The sequence below is a fragment of the Poecilia mexicana genome, unplaced genomic scaffold (assembly GCF_051168715.1).
Source record: "Poecilia mexicana isolate PSO_F unplaced genomic scaffold, ASM5116871v1 scaffold_1, whole genome shotgun sequence".
Lineage (NCBI taxonomy): Eukaryota > Metazoa > Chordata > Actinopteri > Cyprinodontiformes > Poeciliidae > Poecilia > Poecilia mexicana.
This window is the reverse complement of record NW_028263370.1, coordinates 21,367,159-21,386,451: the sequence shown is the minus strand read 5'-3', so window position 1 is coordinate 21,386,451 and position 19,293 is coordinate 21,367,159. Positions and strand designations below refer to the sequence as shown.

The 19,293-nt window shown below is 38.0% G+C and overlaps 2 protein-coding genes across 4 annotated transcripts in view; both read right to left on the bottom strand.

Moving 5' to 3' along the window:
* Nucleotides 1-5,064, bottom strand: part of gab1 (GRB2-associated binding protein 1) — a 59,309-nt gene extending 54,245 nt beyond the window's left edge. For all 3 annotated transcript variants that reach the window (XM_014999519.2, XM_014999523.2, XM_014999529.2), the window contains exons 1-2: nt 4,581-5,064; nt 4,291-4,440 (exon numbers count right to left, since the gene is read on the bottom strand). In XM_014999519.2, coding sequence (XP_014855005.2) covers nt 4,291-4,362 — 72 coding nt within the window. In that variant the 5' untranslated portion in view covers nt 4,363-4,440; nt 4,581-5,064. The remainder of the gene's footprint in view (nt 1-4,290; nt 4,441-4,580) is intronic.
* Nucleotides 5,065-8,065: 3,001 nt separating this feature from the next.
* usp38 (ubiquitin specific peptidase 38) lies at nt 8,066-18,961 on the bottom strand. Its single transcript, XM_014999532.2, has 11 exons — nt 18,787-18,961; nt 16,940-17,630; nt 16,009-16,144; nt 15,749-15,878; nt 15,415-15,516; nt 14,929-15,087; nt 14,614-14,807; nt 14,444-14,537; nt 14,261-14,367; nt 12,642-13,959; nt 8,066-9,684 (listed from the first exon to the last, which is right to left on the bottom strand). The coding sequence occupies exons 2-11, from the start codon at nt 17,619-17,621 to the stop codon at nt 9,511-9,513; spliced, it is 3,096 nt and encodes a 1,031-aa protein (XP_014855018.2). The 5' UTR covers nt 17,622-17,630; nt 18,787-18,961; the 3' UTR covers nt 8,066-9,510.
* Between the last annotated feature and the right edge of the window lie 332 nt (nt 18,962-19,293).

Sequence of the window (19,293 nt, the reverse complement as noted above, 5' to 3'; positions counted from 1 at the left end):
CCTCTTCCTCTGAAAGAGGAAGTTGAAAAGCTTTCACATTTACTTTTTGTTTCAAGTAATCCCTCATCTCCAATTGGAAATAATTAAACTTAACTTATTAGTTTCTTGTAGATACCAGACCTTCCATCAATGTGCACAAAATATATTTGATCAAAGCAAAAATGACTTTACATGTCCTCAGGATGAGTACTGAAAATGCTGAGTTAGCGTCTTCTCTTTGAGTCACAAGGTTTCTTTGATAGCCTCAATAAAGATGAACTAAAAATGTTAGAAATAGCTTGTTTAGGGTTTCACAACAGAACATCTAAAAGAAACAAAATTAGATTTAATGGTGTGAAAATCGAAAAGAGGAAAAAGGAAAACCAGATAGAGAAGGCAGCTGCAACAAAATGGAAAAACCCAGGAGCATAAATAGTTGTGACAATCTGTGGCTGGGGAAAGACCAACATAGCGCAGCTTCATGACAGATTTGAAAAAAAAAACATACATGATCAGTTTCATTCATCGATTCGGGTTTTTTCCACCTGATTAGTTCTCTATGGGATCTGTACAAAAACGTGCAATGAAACCACTTGCAATAAGTGGTTTCAATATCAGCAGCATATATCTGTCCAAAAACAAAAACTCTTGTTGCCATTCTTGTGGCAACTCTTCAAAATGTTCTCATACTAAATGGAAAATCTCACATGCTTCAAAATGTTCTCATACTTTCAGAAAACCTCACTTAACTGCATCACTGTTACCTTATCAGATGCACCTTTGGTGATCAGTTTAGAAAAATTTGCTGTAGAGATAAATTTGACGCGTCATCACTGAACAGGACGCCGCCGCGGTTTGTGTTGAGAAGCTCTGACTCATCACCGCAATGAAAAAGGATGCAGAGTTATCATAAAAATGTTCACAATTAGGTAATAAACGGGGGTTTGGACTTTCTTCCTCATCTAGTCAGCCTTCACTCAGCAGTGATTTAAAACCTCTTCTGCATGCACACACCCATTTGATTTCAGGAGCACAAAAAAATGAACAAAGCAAAGTCATGCTGTCCTCAATGCTTGGAGCTGTCAAAACATAGGAGGTACGTATGACAAAGGAGGATCGTGTAAATAGTTTTAACATAAAACTGTAGTTTTTCTTTAACAGCAGGTGGAAGTTAATACATCAAATCTACCCCAAAAAATAGAAATAAATCTGATCCATGCAGTCAAGAGCCTTATAAACACATATTTGACTAAAATAAATAGTTTAGTTCTAGAAATCCACACATTAGGCTTTTCCTGGCCTGTTAAGGTCTGATCTGCTGATTCCATTTTTGAAGGATTAATGACATAAAAGAACAAAGATGGCTGCAGTTCCTTTGACAGAGATATTAGCCTTAAATCCCACATAAAGAAGTGACTACAAGATCACCAAGTGCAGAACATGCAGCTCAAAACAGACAACTCTACATTATCTCACTTTTATTAAACTAAAGAAAGTACAAAGTATCTGTTGGCTGATGTGTTAATAGGCCAGAAATTATCAGTGTTTATACATGTAATAGATAGATCTTTGTGTTATCTACTTGTAGATTGCCAATCAGAGATGATCAGTTGAAATCTGGCTGCAGTGCTGATTGATTGGTGCATCTCTAATTTCAATGTTCTTCACATTACCATTACAAATTTAAACAATCGTCCAAATATCTTTATTTTTGTTTACTTTATAAAGCTTTTGTCCACTTTTTTGGACCAAATAATACTCAAAGTCATGGCAGCTCAAAACTCCACACATTAGCTGAAGTTACCTTATTAAGAAATAACCCAATTCTAATAACATGATACAATAACCACATTTTAAAAATGTTTAAAACATCCAGTCATGATTGCTGATTTTACACCAAACAAAAGGGATGCATCAGCTGAGTTTTCATATAGAAACCAATGTGAGCAAAGAAGACTGCTATAATGGTGCCAAACCGTACCAGTGACTTTGTGTATCAAAAGAAAAAAGCAATCCCAACCAACATTGAAGCAGGTAAAAAGTACAACTTTCCTCCTTTGTTAAATCCTGAATTAGCTACCATTTTGCTTCTATACCCGAGACATAAACTGGTCTGACAAGAACATGAAAATCTCTCAAATGAGCTAAAAAATCTTGAGATGAATCATTGTCCCGATCAAAAAACATTTCTATGAGTTTGTGACTCCAGCAAACTACAGAGAGAAACACAGCCAACTACAAAACAGAGAAAACATGTGAGAGCGGCGAACATTCCCAGAGTGGCCTGCCAACAAAATTTCTTTAAGAGAAAAACAAACACATCCAGGAGGTCACAAATAAACCCAGAACAACATCTAGTTCACTTGGCCCAAAGGTCACTATTCCTGACTCAATAAAACAACTGACGACCCAAAAGAAACAAAGGCAAATCTCACATTTCCAATAAAACGTCTTGATGGCTGAACCTCAACATTTCAATGAAAATATTCTGAGTTGGACTATTTGGAAGATGTGCACTGCATTACATCTGGGGTAAAACTAAGACAGGACTTCAGAAAAACTAATTTATTCGTTAATGATGCCAACATATTAAGCTAATGGAGTGGCTTGGTTAAAGTTGGTAAAGGTAAAGCTGATCTCAGACACTTAATGGCAGTTGTTGCCACAAACTGTCTGTAGATTTAAGGGGCAACTTCTTTTCTCTTTTTCTTATTTTACATAGGCTTGGAATAAATTGTTTCAGCGTGACAAAAACTAAAACAGAATAAATCTGTAAGTAATATTTCAAGCCTTTGCTTATAATTTTAATGATTGAGCTTACAGATAACTCCAAATTAAATGTCTCAAGTTTTGAAACTTACATGTGTACATTTTGTATGTTATGCAGATGCCATATTATGGCTACACAATCATGGGGAAGACTGCTGACTTGACAAATGTCCGTACGACAAGGAGGGGAAGTCACAGAATGTCAGCAAAAAAAAGCTGGTTTTTAACAAATTGCTTTATCCAAGCATATTTAAGGAAGATTAAGTGCAAGGAAAAACTGTGGTATGAAAGGTTGCACCAGAAACAGGAATAACTGCAGCCTTGAGAGGATTGTCAAGCAAAATTCAATCAACCTGAACTAAGGAGCAAAAGAACTGGAGGATCTAAAAATCCTCTTTTTAGATTAAAATTAAGTTTGTATTTCATTTGGAAACAAAGGTCCCAGAGTTTCAAGAAAGAGTGGAGAGGGTCAGAATCCATGTTGCCTGGAGGTCACTATATCCAAACAATCAGGACTTCCATTAAATCTCAACAGAACCACAGGCTGATCCCCTCCTGTCACTCCGCCTTGATGCAGAAAGCAATGCAGAAGGGCCACAACCACAAGAGGAAATGAAATGAGGATACTTTTCAGAATTTCTGTTTTAAAAAGTCCTTTTTTATTTATCATATGTAAAATTAACACATAAGAAATAAAGGCTTTTAAGAAAAAAAGCTAACTATACAATGAGTTTCAATAACTGTAATAAGCAACCACAAACTAGGGGAGCACCGATTGCAGTTTTCCGGCTGATCACCAATCTTTAAAAAGCTTGACCTGCTTTGACTGACACATAACTTTTTTGCCTGGAAAAACTGCTAAATATAGCAACAAAGTTTCTAAGTTGACAACAGTCTGTGTGTTTGTTAGTCAGCCCACATTCACAGCAAAGTAAAAGTTGATTTCTAGACCTTTGCAGATGAGATCTGTGGAAAAGTATCAGACGGTGGTTGATTTTCCTAAATCAAGGAAATCTAAGTTGATTTATCACTGTGACTTTACAAAACATATTCAACTTTTTCATTATAGTACTTTTTTAAAAATATACCCAAATATGGAGACGAAAACTTGGAACCTCATCCAGCCTTTTTGCAATTCTGTTTTTCCATTTTTGCAATGGAATGTTTTCCATTCTGAAAGAAATAATTATTGAATAATTTCTACATTTATGTGCAAGATTATGTAATTAAAGATATATTTATTTGCAGGTTTCTTATGCAGCTTTATCAGCTCTGACAATACTGTGTATTTCAAAATATTGCTGTTTCTCCACAGTTTGCAAACTCATGGATGTTGGGGATGGGAGGCAAACAGTTTACGCAAGAAAGAAGAAACAAAAGAAATTTTCAAAAAATCGAAATCAGGCTGTTGAATGTGCACAACATGAGGCCTGCAAACATGTCTGTCATTTCGCTCCATAGTCTCCAGAGAAAAGCAGGCGAGATGCGGTCCCACAGGTTGATTTATCGCAACGTCACAAGTAGGATATAAAGTGCACTTACGTAACGTCTCAACTTTTTTTCAGGAGGAGACTTTCGCAGCCAGCCTGAACACACCACCTCTCCCCCACTCATCTCTGCTCCCTGCGCGCCGGACTCCCAGCGGTCGGTGGCCGTTTGGCTTCGCCTGATCTGGGGAGTGTCTCCGTCCGCCTGGAGTAAACAGAAAAAAAGAAGAAACACAGTGCTGTGATTGAAACAGGAGAGGAAAAAAAGTTTAAAACGAAGCACTTTTCTTGTCTGTGGGAGCCACACAGACGCGGTCACTCCTTCTTTCCAAAAAGTCGACTCACCGACAGAGAGCAGGGTAGTTTCTCAGAAATGAACACAACAGATTCCCACTAGTTGTAGTCAAATCCACGCACTATTTCCCACGCTTGGAGCGGGCGCAGTCCTCCTCCGTGTCGCCTTTTAGACGAAGATAAACACTACCTCGCGTACTTTGAAACGCTAAAGCGACAAACAACAAGGAGTCTAGTGAAGTTTTTCTGTTTGTTTGTTTTCTTAAATATAACGTCCCATGCTAATTCCAGTCCAGAGTGGAGCGAGAAATCCCAGTTGGCGAGGTCGGCTGCAAACGTCCCACAGCGTACCGCTGCATAATGCTCGATTTAAAGCAACCTTTGGACGTAAACACAGCGATTACACCGAGCTTCTCTAGCAGTTTGCTCCCATGGTTCCTTAATTGTGATTGACAGTCCGGCTAAAGTGTGTCTTTTCCCTAAACTCAGTCTCCACTAGAACATGACTGTTAAGCTAGCTGACACTAACGCAAGAGAGCCCGGACGTTTGAATGTCGTGCTTTCAAAATAAAAGCACAGCGTCAAAGGGTTAGGTTAGCGAATATTTCCCCTTTGTCGAACAATGTTGGCTAATATGAATCATCTAAGCCGCAAGTAATACAACAAAAGAAAGAAACTATTCAATACATAAACAAAACTAAAGCAAAAAATAATCGTAACAATAGTAATAAGTAGATATATTAAAATATATCTATATTTTATACGTTATATAAAACAGTATATATATATATATATATATATATATATATATATATATATATATATATATATATATATATATATATATATATATATATATATACCACATAGGAAAACACAGGGCCGTAGCAGCACTACTGTCTGCAGAGATTTAAGTCGGAAAAGCGGGTTCCGGTTTCATAATCGACATAAACAGGATATTAAAATTACTGTAAAATTACTACAAACTACAAGTTTTATAATAGATCCAATTTTAGAGCTCAACTTGAACTACTCATTAAAGTGTGCTGGTCTTTTCTTTTCCTGGTCTCTATTTAAATATACTGCCCTGATGTAATTATGTTTTAGCATTAAAAAAGAAAACTGAATGACTTCCTTAGAAGAATTTAACAGTAGAGACTCGTTTTATTTTGTACATGACTTCTTAACGTGTTACTATTATTATTTTGGAAATCCCAATCGGAAGTTGTATAAGTCAAGCACTTTAACTTGACCTCGCTTCTTCAGAGGACGAACTGGAGAGGCGGCAGCGTGCAAGGAAAACTGAAGATTTTAAAAACTATGGGACATGTAGTTCAGTGACTGCCTGTATTCTGCTACCCCCGCTTGAACCTATAACATGGGAAAACTGCCATTTGGTAATTAGGACACAAGGTAACAGAGACAGGTCAGCTTTGTGCGAAAACACAAAACGGGATACGGATAGTTTAAAAAAGAAACAAAGAATGTTCCCAACCTCTCTGGTACAGCCTCAGGTGTCCCAACAGAACCTTGCACGTCTAAACTACAATATCCACAAGCGCACGGTGATCCAGCGAGAACAATGCAATGATTGTTTTAGTTTTGCAACATCTCTGTTTAAGTAAACCGTTTTGAGCAATGCATTTTACAAAATCACAACAGTTTTCACAATGCACATGTAAAGTGGCTGACATGCAATTTCAAATAAACAAATTTACTTTATCGTATCTCTTATTCAAATAGCTACTTAACAACTGCAAAGTCAACAGATAGGATACAGACTAAACATTTAACCAAATATTCAGTTTCAACCGACTGAGCAAAATGACTTGACTCATCTATAAGTGATCCAGTCCACTGCCAAAAGCCTGGTCCCTTCCCCTCTGACTGGTATCCATGGAATGTTACTGGAATGCTATTGTTACAAGAACATCCACTGAAAGGACACAGCACTTCTTTAAACATTGTTTATAATATTGTGGTAAGCCTGAATATTAAGCTCTGTTTGACACATCAGTCATTCTGGTGAAATAATAAATGTCTTCAAATAACACACATGTAATATGTGTGTTATTTGGCACAACAACATGGCTGTATTTTTGTTGCTTCAACCACAAATTAGTATAAAATATAAAAAAGTAGATACAACTTTTTAACATCAAACATGTATATAAAAATTATTTAAAAGATTTTTATAGCAGAAAACCGGTCATACAAAATGATCACAAAGAAAAACAAAATAAATACCACATAGGAAAACCACAGGGCCGTAACAGCACTACTGTCTGCAGAGATTTAAGTCAGTCAAGTTTAATAAAGACAAAAGTGACACAAAACACTGAACAAGTTAAGAAAACTGACTGCAAACACAAACTGAATATTGAAATAAAGAAGTATTCAACTGGGACGCAAATATTTGTTTCTTTATTTGCTCTGGGAACAAAGCCTTGTGTAGAAGCTGTTTCTACATGGCAAGGGGGGGTATGTACTTGTGATTTCCCAGTTCCTTTTTTCAGTCCCCGCTTTGTACCTACTTCCATTTGTGCGAAATAGTTTTTGCAGCCAAAGCAAAAAAAAAATGCAGAGAATCCAGCAGCTTGTTTTGACAAATCACAGTTCTGTTTTCTTCTCTGATCAGCTTGTTAACACGTACGGTGGCTGATTAGAACCATTTCTAATCCATGTTTTTGACTCATCTTAAAATAAAAGCCAAAGTAAATCAAATTCAGGAAATTTTCTTTACAGACGCAATAGGAAATTTTTTTTAATTGTTTAAAGGTAATTCCATTCATTTGGGAGATATTACAACATTTTGACAAGAGTTGAACAAAAAAAGGGCCAAAGAGAAAAAACAAACAAAAAATAATTAACTTAGCTAAAAAAATGCCAATGAGAAGTTGTTTTTATGGCAATAGATGTTTTTATGGTTGTTCTTACTGGCTTAGAGAAGAAATCATTTGTCTGCAAATGTTTCTATTGATTTTTGACAGTGTTAATTTTTAATGTTTTTGTTGTGAATGTTGCCACTCTTGACCAGGATTCTCTTATAAAATCTCAGCGGGATTTTACTGGCAAAACAGAGATTCAATAAGTAAATGAAAATAAAATGTAAGAAATATTGAGTTGAGTATTCACCACTTCCTGGAATGTTTGTGGAGGAAGTCAGACACCAAGTTTTATATTGTTGGCCATCTGTGTTGTAAAGCATGTAGAGGGAAGCATCATGCTGAGGGAAGGGCTGAAGGCAGATTGGGTTTGATGAGATGGAAGAAAAAACAAAATAATGAATTTCATGCCAAAAAACATGTTGGGTGAACTGAATGGAATCGGAACCTGGGACTTGTCCTGCTTTTCTATAAGACATGAGTGTAATCTTCCCACTGTGCAAAGTAACATCAGCTGGAGGTCTCAGAGTCCCCTGGAAGGATCATATACCCGTTCTGGTTGCTGGGAACAGAGGGATGTCTGGATTAAATATGTTGTTTCAAATTATTTTCAGGTAAATAATCTGAAATTATACAAAAATGCACGGTTCATTCGTGTATATATACATTTTTATTGCATGAAACCTTTAAAACAACAAACTGCACACGCTGAAGAAATTCAAATTTCCTGAAAAACTTTCCATTCTGAGAAAAGGTTTATAGCTTGTGATGCATCACAGAAGTAAGCAAAGTCCCAAAGCTGTGTTTAGAAGTACAGGATAATAAAAACACTTTGTTACAGACCAATTATTTTAGCTGTGGTTTTAATACACAAACATGACCTATCATGTTTGTGTGAGGAAATACTAGAAACACTGATCCCCCAATCAGGCATTTCAAAATGTTTACATATTTCAAAGTAAAAATGTGCATTTAAAAACAAGGAAACCTTTTAAATTTGAACTATACAGGTACTTGGGCTATATTTTCTATTATTCATGGAGGATATATGTACAGTTCAAACAAGATATTTACATGGACCGTATAAAAAGACAACTTTTTCTCACTGACATCAAATCAGACTAAACCGTTCCTGTTTCATTTTTGATATTTCCACTAGAATGATCAAAATTAAGGAATATTTTTTAAATAACACTTTTACTACTTTCTTTAAAATAATACATTTACAGCTACGACAATTGTTTTGCCTTTAAACAGTTTGTGAAAGTTCAACATTTAATTTAAAATCGGTGAAATGAGTCCTGTACAGACATTCAGATCAAAGCCTATACATGCACTCAAGGGAAAGGACTTTAAATCAGGAAAAAAATGCTTTTTTGATCAAATTAAGATGAAAGTGTTAGCCATAATAAACATTACTAGATTTGAAGGGGAAAAAAGGTCGGAAAAAGGAGGGTAGAAGTGGCAGCATCATGTCTGGTGGGACAGGTGCAATTTACAAAATAGACACCAAGTTAAAAATCTGGATGCAAACAGGTCTTCCAAATGCTTAATTAGTTTCAAAGTGACTAAATTCCAGCAAACTTTGGTGAGATGTTTGTGGAAGGAAATCAAGAATGTTGGAACCAATCATATGGTTAAAAAAACACTTTTACCAATTAATGGTAACAAGTATACATCTATGAAGAAAGTAAAAAATATATGTTACTCATTATTCTGCAATTTAGCAATTAGAAAAAATTAGTAATCCTGACTGACCTAGTAAAAAAATTATATAATTTCATGAAAAAAAAAAGTTGTCTTTTTATACTGTATGTAAAGATCTGGTTTTAACTGTATTTAAAAATGTATTCTCCAGGGTTTAAAAGTAAGAAATATAAATCATTAGATGATAAAAAAATGAAAAAAGAAAACATTTTTATCCATCTCTTTGGATGGAAGAAAACCAATAATCAGAGCCAGTTTCCTGATATTCAGTGTGTGAAAACATTTAAATTATAGCAGAGCTCTTCTTTTCTGTACAGATGACAGTTGAGCCTCTCATATGATCAGTCAACCCCAGTTCATGTGGGTCTCCCTCTGCATTTTATTTCATTTTAGAAGACCAGTCTGCTAATGGTGTTGAAGCCTCCCCCTCCTCCTCCTCCTCCTCCTCCTCCAGATGGGCCACAGCTCCCTGGTGGGTTGTTGTCATCTGAACCGTTTGGCCTGAATGAGCAGGAAGACGAAGACGCCTGAAGAGCCTGGGTCCGAGCGCTGAGCTCCTGCTCCTGTTGATCACCAAGGAGACAGACAAATATTTTACCAAGCTTGATTAAGTTTAAAACGCACCCTGGAAATACGGACAAATAAACTCTTTAAGAAACAGAGCAGGCATTCCAATGGACATCACGTTGTTATAGCTCCCTCTAGAGGAGATGCATCGAAGTTATTTACACAAACTCAGTGGAGTTTCAGTTTAACACACCACAGCTCAGTGAGTTGTGAAATTACACCTCACATTTTTGAGTAGAAGAGTCTGAATTTCACTCGAGGAGTACCAGAATACATAAATCAATCTAGTCTGCGGCTCAGTCTCTGTTTGCTACGTTCCACCTGGATTAATCCTCCACTTTAATGATAAAATCTTGCTTGTGAAGAGAAACGGAAATGATGTTTTAAGTCGATTGTGTGTTGAAAATGAAAAGTAAGCAGATGTTCCAAATACATGCCCACAAACTTCTAAATCAGTGGTAAGCATAATTGCAGCTCACTTCACACTTACACTTTCTTGCATATGTAATCAAACTCATTGAGCTTTTCCCCCCCACATTTTTTCACTCACCATCATAAAGCAGTGCAAAGTTATGAAGTGGAAGATAAATGACCCGTCTTCAGTTTCTTTTTTACAAATACAAGTCTGATGAGTGTGGGATAGATTCCAATTCAAACCACATTTTCACAGACTCCCCTTCAATCTGCCCTATTTATTCTGGCTAAGCATGTGCTACCTCCTAAGAAAGAGCATGAACAAAAATGTAAGTGTGTACATGTGCAAAGATGATGGAAGCAAACATTAAAAAATGTAAATATGTAGTGGCAGTATAGGAGGAGTGTTTATTTGGAGGCACCAAATACAAATACACGCAAATTCTGGAAAATGTGCAAAACTTCCCTTATCCTTTATGCTTTGATTTGATCAACAAAACAAAATCCCAGGGTTGGGCAACAAATCAACACCGTTATATATCGCAATGTACATGTGATCAGTACCAATAGAAAATATGTCAGAATGTTCAGTAATTTCACTAAACTCCGATCCAGAACTGCATAGCATTCTGGGAGATGTAGTTGTAGGACAGGCTTTAGCTGCTAGCCATGCTAACCTCTCAGGGGTTGCTGACATCAACTGACTCACTCACTCACTCTGTTGTTACCTAGCAATAACTTGTTGAGTAACTTGCATAGGAGCAGTTTCAGGTATCGCCACCGTGCCTCATAACCGCTTAAAAGAAAAAACAATGGCGTGCAGTGAAGGGAGAAAATGAGTCCAACAGCTCGAAAGGAAACTGTGGACAAAACAGGAAAGGTCACGTCACAGGTTTGGCAGCATTTCAGATACTTAAAACAACAAAACTAATTGACAATTATCGGTATCGGCTGATGTTGTGATAGGTTTTTCAGCCATGTTGCCCAACTCTACAAAATCCCTATAAAATACGTCAAAATGTGAGTTTGCAACTAGGGCAGTTGTAAATTATTATTGATAGTATTCTGATGGTTAATTGAGCTATTGAATAAAAAAATATTGTCCTGTTCTGTAAAAGCTACTTAAGCTAGTAAAAGAAATATATGAAAGAGAACTGCTAGTAAAAAAAACAGTACAGTTAACTTTTAATAAGAAAACTTACTACATAAAATTTCAAATGTTTCAAAAGTCAAGTTTAGTCTCAAGTTTGATGTATGGAAAAACTGTTTTAAAGTGCAAAAACAGATGAGAAATAAAACATTTCAAATTAATCTTTAAAAATAAAAAAAAAACTAACTTAAACCGAGGAATTAGTAACAAATGCCTTTTATTTTACACTTCACTTTTAGTCTCAAGTTTGAAGTATGAAAAAACTTTTATAAAACAGGTTTCTCTCTAGATCACTATTGATCAGGAAGTAGCTACATGCATTTCCTTGAACATGTACCACATGCTAGATTCTACTAACAATCACAGATAAGATAAGTTTGCGTTTTTCTTAGGGAGCATAAATGTCACCAGTCAGCAGGCACCAGTGAGCTCAATGCATGTAATGGATGTTTCCTGCTGGGATGTTGGAGGATGGAGCATCGAGGCTCTGCTTTGTGAAACACCAGTTCTGTTTTGCAGTAAACGTGCTGAGCTGTGTGTTTGTTTCTATTTAGTTTAAAGTGATCTGACATTTTGTGTCTCCCTTGGCGGCGCTTCTTTCTGACCCTCGCCTTCTCCCTCCATAGCACTTAGGATTCGTCAACAGTTTATTGCGGAAGCGAGAGTGTTGCGCAACACAAATATTGGAACTGAATAATAAAACATAATTTATAGCTGCAGTACATAACTTTTATGAATGTTTTTATATATGTTTTATATTAGTTTTTTTTTTTTTTTTTACATATTTGTTAAAACTATCACCAGGTCGTGGCGGCATAAAATGAGATAGATAATCGGAAAAGGTCAAGCTCCTCCACTTCCTCCCTGTGCTGCTACTGCCATCTGAAGAAATGCACCGCTTCCGACCAAAAACAACCAATCAGAGCCAGTGCTGTCAATCAACCACATGAACATGTTGCTAAATGTGCTGATAGAGGAGAAACAACTTACAGTTGCAGGAAAACTGTTTATCGGCCGTCATCGTTGATCATGCTAACTAGGTATTAGCATTCATGACAGGGAGACGCCATATCGTAGCAGAGAGCAATGGTGCATAAATGGGTCTGATTAACAGCGATAAGAACCTCCTCCTGGCTCTGATTGGCTATTTCTAGTTAGTACTAGAAGGCAGAGGAGCTCAATTATTTTCCACAGATTATCTCTCATTCCATACTTACAAATATGTCAAAAACATATTTTATAAAAGTTGCATACTGCAGCTTTAACAAATCCTTGAGGTAGATAATTTGCCCTGAGGAATTTCAAAATTTCAATCATTTGATTCACCTAACAGCCCTAGTTGCAACTTTGCAAATTCACTGCACAGTAATGCAAACCTGTGAGAATTACCTGTAAATACAGCTTGTTGTCTTTGATGATAGCATCCAGCAGCTCTTTCTGCAGGGGAGGCTCGGCATTCAGCCTCATTCCATTTGCCATTTGTCCCTCGTTTCCATTCAACCCTGGCATCTCCTGCTTCCTGTACATGAGCACATAGGCTGTGTCTTTGGGGAAGCGATTGGTGATGTTTTGTACTGACTGTAGGGAAGTGTACGTCACTCTGCTGTCATTGAATAGGAGCCAGTCCCTCGCCTCCAGGCCCGTGTTGGGTAATGAGTCGCCTTGTTCTGATGTGCAGAGGCTACAAGCGGCCTGTTCGCTCGCTGAATCCTGTTTGACAGGAGACAGACCCACTGGGTGCTGCGTCCCATCAGCTCCGTTGATGTTTCGTCCGTAGGAGTAGTAGTGGCCGCTCTCCGAGGAAACCCCAGAATGCACCACAACAGAGCTGAGCATATAGGGCACTGATTGGACTGAAGTCTCTCTTCCTCTGGTCATCTTCTCAGCTTCATCTAACCTCAACTTCCTCTCTTCCTCCTCTTCTCCTTGTGATGGTTTGAGTTTCTTAGCCAGGTTCTCGCTGCTTTCCGGGGAATCAACTTGCAAAGGAGACGAGGAGGCGGAGGACCACTGCACTGGCGTCGCAGAGGCATGGACAGGAAGTCTCAGGGCTGGCGGGATGATGACGTTATCTAGAATCTTCTTGCGGATATGGCTTTTGGCATCATAAGAGAATCGGAGCAACGTGAGGATGAGGTACTCGGGCGCGGAAACCACCTTCATGGTCCTCTCAGCTCGTTGGAGGGAAACACACTTCTCGCAAAAGTACGCATTGTCTTCATCCAGGATCTCAGGAGCCAGAAAATAGTTCACCAGGTCAGGCACAGACAGAGGGGGTTCGTTCGTCACTGGCTCATACTGAACATTAGTAGCTAGATTGCTTGTTTCAGGAGCTTCACTGCCACCATTGACAGATCCCTGACAGAGCACTTTGCCTTCCTCTGTAGGTCTCTCTGCTTTGGGACTGCCCTGAGAGGAAGAAGACGGACAAAAGGCCAAAGACAAGTCTGTAAAAGGCTCTTCTTTCTCGGAGATGCTGTTACACTGCATGCACCGAATGCCTGTAATCAGCTTTCCACCAAACATCCGCTCTATCAAAGTCCTTCCATTGTTTGCGCATAGGTTCTCCGCTTCAACCAAATGGCAGTCCTTGCGGTCTTCAGAAGTTGTTGGACTTGTTGGGTCTCTGCTGATCGGATCAACCAGGGAGGCTACTGTTGGCTTGGCTGATTGCAGAACGTGAAGCGTTTTCTCCTCTTCGTGCAACCTTAAAAATACGAGTACACTTGGCATTAGCAGAGGTGGGTCGAGTAGCCAAAGATTATAGACAAATGAGTAGCTGTACTCCAACATATTTTTACTCAAGTAAGACTAAAAAAGTATGTGGTAAAACTCAAGTACTGAGTAACTGATCAAAAGGCCTGTTGTGCTACAAAATGGCACTATCAAGACTACGTGTTACCAGAGATCTTTCCTGCCTGCAGCTTTGACATTTTAATTGACTTTAAGCAAAAATAAAACAACAGGAACAGCTGAGCATAAGGAGCAGCGCTGGAGACTCACTGTACCTTTCTAGAAGGAATCTGAGATACTCTGAACAGTCCTGCTGTGAGCCCATGTTGAACCAGGGAGGACGAGACGCTTCCAAGAAGTTCCTGGGAGCGTACGCTGCCCTCTGTAGGCCAAAGCACACAACTCATGATGACATCCACCAACTTCACACATATTTCATTAGTCAAGACATAACAGACCTGTGTGTGTGCCAGGAAGGCAAAAAGGAGCTGCAGCCTCTTCATTACTGTGTTGGAGCCATTAAGATGTAAAGACAAAACTTGCCTCCTGAAACTGAGAGCAAAAACTCAAGTTTAATTCTTCACATTCTCAGCTTTGACATATGTGTTGGTGTGACTGAGTGACTCACTCTGTTGCCATAAAAAGGGTCTGGATGATGCTGTTCATGTAGCAGGTGTTCCCCAGGTTGATCAGACCTGTCCTTCCTGTCTCAGATTTCCCAGCTGGCCTCAATAAACCAGAAGCAAACGAATTAGACTGGGATGTCCAGGCACTCTGATTCAACACCAACTTGATCTTCTCTTCTGAAGGTTTTGGGAAATCCTGGAAAGAGAATATGGAATAATTAATGCGGATGTGTCTAAAGGCTGGCCTTATTTACAGAGCAGTCTTTTTTTGATTTGAATTAACTCAGAAAATACCAACATAAACATCAGTTCTTCACCTTTATGGCTTCCAATATGTGGTCGTAGAGGTCAGGGAAGCCAGAGTACTGGTACATCATGCAGTGTATAAGCTCAGTGAATTGGAGCAGGAAGGTTTGACTGGTGGGGAGACCATCAGTGTTTAGAGTCTGAACTAGAGGGCGCACGAGTGGAACAACCTGAAAGGCAAAAAACAGAAAATTAGTAAATAAAAATAATAAATTCTGGACGATGAAGCTAAAATTTTCCTATCAAATGAGCAGCAGGAAGGAGATGAACATCAGGACCTCCACAGAGAGTTCAGCTGATCATTTCGCGTTTTTTAGGTTTTAATTAAATTGGTTCAAGGGCCACTGCTTGGCATTTAAGATACTTTGCAGATCATTACTGAGGAGGGTCTGTGTGGCCTCAAAGTAATTTAAGCAAGAACAGAAGGAAAATGAGAGAACAAACAATCTGGTCACATGAGGAGGAAATGAGCTGTGAGGAGGCAGAGGACCTCTTACCAAATGGAAGGCCTCAGGAGAGTGCTGGAAGCTCAACAGCATGTGGGAAAGCACGGATAGCGCCCCCTGCCGCACAATAGGGTACCACAGACGGTTGAATACCTGCAGGTCAAAATAAACAGAAAGCAAAGATTTATAAGTTAAATTTAGGACAAATTAAAGTCAATTTCTTTAACACATTTGTCATAAAAGGCCTAAAATATAAAATCAATTACATCAACCAGCAATAAATATGAACTACAGTAATTAATCAATCTATTTCACACATTGGTAACATAATATTTAAATCCAACCTCCTCTCCAAAGAACCATAAACCAAGGAAGTTTTACAAACCAGTTCAATTTTCAGCAGAGTGACATCTATAAGGATGGTAAACTTCTGAACAGCAGCCAGTCCTTTCAGCAGAGCGATGACCCAGGTATCCACATGTTGGGCCAACGGCCAAGACAACCAGTCGATCATTCTTTAAAACACACAACAAACAACTGTTAACAAGCATAAACTGCATATTACACACTGAAATTAGAACATGCTTTCATCCTACAGCTTACAAGTGTTGAATATAAGTGCAGAATAAAAAGACACTGAGCTACCGGCTGAGAGCTTTGGTCATGCTTGCATCTCTGACGTTCTGGTCTGTGGTGAGACTTTTGATGAGCACAGTGATCATCTGGACAGGGATGTGCTGGACCAGACTAGCCAGGGCAATAGATGGGTCAAAGGATGGGTCTGAAAGGACAACAACATCGAGTTATTTTTCTGTATAAAATATTTTAATATGTTCCTTGAAGCTTGTGAGTTGTTTCTATTTAGATATGTATTAACATCTAGATAGAAACATTTAAAACAAATCTGCAGACACAATAAAAAGCCAACCTGTAAAAAAAAACAAAAAAAAAACAGCTGATGCAGCACGATTCACCATGTGTTTGTGGTCTACAAAAATCTCAGACATGTTATTTCCTGTTTTATTTTATGAATAATAACAATTTGTGAGTATGTTTGCAGTTTCAGTTGGTAACACAAAAATAAAATATCCTATACACTATTTGTCCTGTATTAACTCAAGATTTTAGAACATTTAAAGTCATACGCTGCAAAAACACAAAATCTTACCAAGAATCTCTGTCTCACTTCTAGTGCAAATATTTTAGTAGACTTGAATTAAGACAAAAATTTCTCAATAATTCTTGAATGTACATACAAAAATACTAGTTACACTGGCAGATTTTTTCCCCCACTTAAAACATGAAAATTGTCTTGCTAAAAGTGAAAAACATCTGCCAGAGGAACTAGTACTTTATCTATATCAAAAGAAGTATTGACTTAAAACAAGCTTATATATATTGCTGAAAAGTTACTTTTAAATTAGTTTTGACTTTTGACTTATTTCATGTGAACCAATATATATGCATAGACAAAATACTTGGTAAAATGTATTTTTGCAGTGTTTTTACTTTAAAATATCAGTTCATTTGTCAATTTTAACAAACAGAAAGTTTGTAACAATTCAAGCAGCTTTACCTGTGGAGGAGATAATAGCAAAGACTTCTTGCAGTGAGGGCAACAGTGTGGCTGGCTCTGCCTTCCAGATGTTCTGTAGAAGAGTGCTGACCTTTGTCACTTGGCCTACATACTCTCTCAGTTCCCGCTCTTCGCTGGCACAGCACTGAAAGCAGCTGATGGTCCTCACTAGCTGCTGGCAGAACAAGACGCCTGACTTTTCCCTCGGGATGCACTGCATAAAGTCTGACAGCAAAGTGCTGAGTCGGGCGCAGAGAGCTGGTTCAGGGCGTTCGCACACCATCCTCAAAACCTCCACTTGGATGACACTGAAGGTCTCCAGGACGGAGGGGCAGCTGATGAGCAGCCGCAGGCAGCAGTGGATGTAATCGATTATGGCAGCGTCTCTGTGTTCCAGCTGCCCGTAGCCCTGCTGGAGTAAACCAAGCACAAAGTCTTTGCAGAAGAAGAGCTCAAACTCGGGCCGGTGGTAGCGAGCGTAGGCCTCCAGAACCTGCAGGCCGATCTGCTTCTGGAAAGCATTGTCACCGAGTAAGATGAGGCGGGTGGTGAGTGTGAATAGGGCTTGACACTGCTCCTGCGTCACGTCGTTCTCTGCTGCTTCAACCACCTTCTTCACTATGGCCCTCTTCACCGGGACAGAGTGATCGGAGCTGATCAGGCCCTCCAGAATCTTGTCCATGATCTCGAGCTGCAGAGGACAAAATAAAGTGATTAGTTGGTAAAAAGTGATTATACTTGGAAAAATAAATAAATTAGTCATTAGACTTGTTTTTTTTAATGAACACATTCAATAACCAAGGAGCCACATTAGTGAGCATAGTGAGCAGCACATTGTTTCTGAGAATTAGTTGATCGTTCAAGTCTCAAACAACCAAACTACAGCCTTCTTTAACTCAAAACACACAACACCAGCCCATGAAGTCACAAGTCTTGAATCAACTGTAACTTAGTGAGATCAGAATAATAACCAGGCAACAGGCTCCAGAACAGATCGCTTCGCTTTGATTTATATTAGAAAATCCCTAATCTCTAAGAGACAGAGATAAGTGGAGTAGATTGGTAAAAACTAGATACTCTATTTATTTTTGTTGTAGTCTTTAAAATACCAGCATTTTTTTGTCTACCTGATGACATAATTTTTTTATTATTTTTTACTGTCCCAGCTATAACGATCCACTTGATAGATATGTTTTTTTAAGAAACCCAAAGCTAAGCATTAATTTGGGTTTGTTTCATAACTTCAACTATTAAATCATATGATCAAATGTTATGTTAAATTACTCAAGTAAGCTTTTCACCAAGTACGTTTTTACTGTTGCAGCTTTAAAATATACTTTTAGCAGGCAGGTAGCTAAAATTTGTAAGATTCTTTTTTTCTCATTTTCTCATCCTTTTTAAGTATTCCAATGTGAACATTTAATAATTATTTATATATTTAAAAGCCAATGTAACTATAGAAATGTAAATTATTTATTTGGTACTGAACAGTATTTTCTGCTTCATTTATTACACAGGAGGAGAAAGACAACAAAAATTGCTGTTTTGTTTCTGTTCTGTAGAAACTGGCAGCTAGCGTGCTAATGCTAGTTGCTTCTTTAAATGCAACAAATGCCTATAGACGAGTAGGAGCTATAGTAAATTATTAACAAAATATAACCACGACGCTATAATAATTATTATAAAATCTGCAGTACTCCATATTCCAACCAAATAAATAAAATAATCACACCATAATAACAACAAAGCAACGAAACAGGCCGAGTAACCGTCAGGTACCACTCTGACTTAGCATAAATACCACCACAATACATCCGCAATTCATAAGCGTATCAACCTGAACTTACCTGAATTCAGCATGTCAACACATTCCAAACTAAATGTAAAAGCTCTCAGGCCGAGTCAAACATCTCCTGACAGATGAAACAGTTTTATTCAGGTTTCATTTGAGCGTTCAGAATCAGCTGATTAACCTTCCACTACCGTCATTCCAACTGCCGACAACCGGTGTTGTGCTGAAAAACGCACCCCTGCCGTAAAACGTAACTATTGTTTTCAAAGGGAGATACTTTTTCTTAATACTGTTTTGATGTTTTTTTAAAAATAAGTAGGGCATTTCTATATAGTAACTAAGAAAGCTTTAGATTTACTTTGCATTTATACTTACATATTTAGTCTACATAAAGCTAATTAGTTCTTTTTGCTTCAGGGATTCTTTTGTCGCCAGAACAAATTATTTCAAGTACTCAATGATTTTTTTCACTAAAAATCTCTATAAAAACACTTAAATTGTTCTCCTTCAGTCCAAGTTGTATGTAAGTGTCAGCCAATACAATAAATGTTGTTACAGGATG

Coding starts and splice junctions, on each gene's coding strand:
- usp38 (XM_014999532.2), bottom strand. CDS start 17,621: ATGGACAAGATTCTGGAGGGCCTGATCAGCTCCGATCACTCTGTCCCG. Junction 15,879..16,008: donor ATGACCAAAGCTCTCAGCCG/GTAGCTCAGTGT, acceptor TGTGTTTTAAAG/AATGATCGACTGGTTGTCTT. Junction 14,368..14,443: donor CCTTCCTGGCACACACACAG/GTCTGTTATGTC, acceptor TTTGGCCTACAG/AGGGCAGCGTACGCTCCCAG.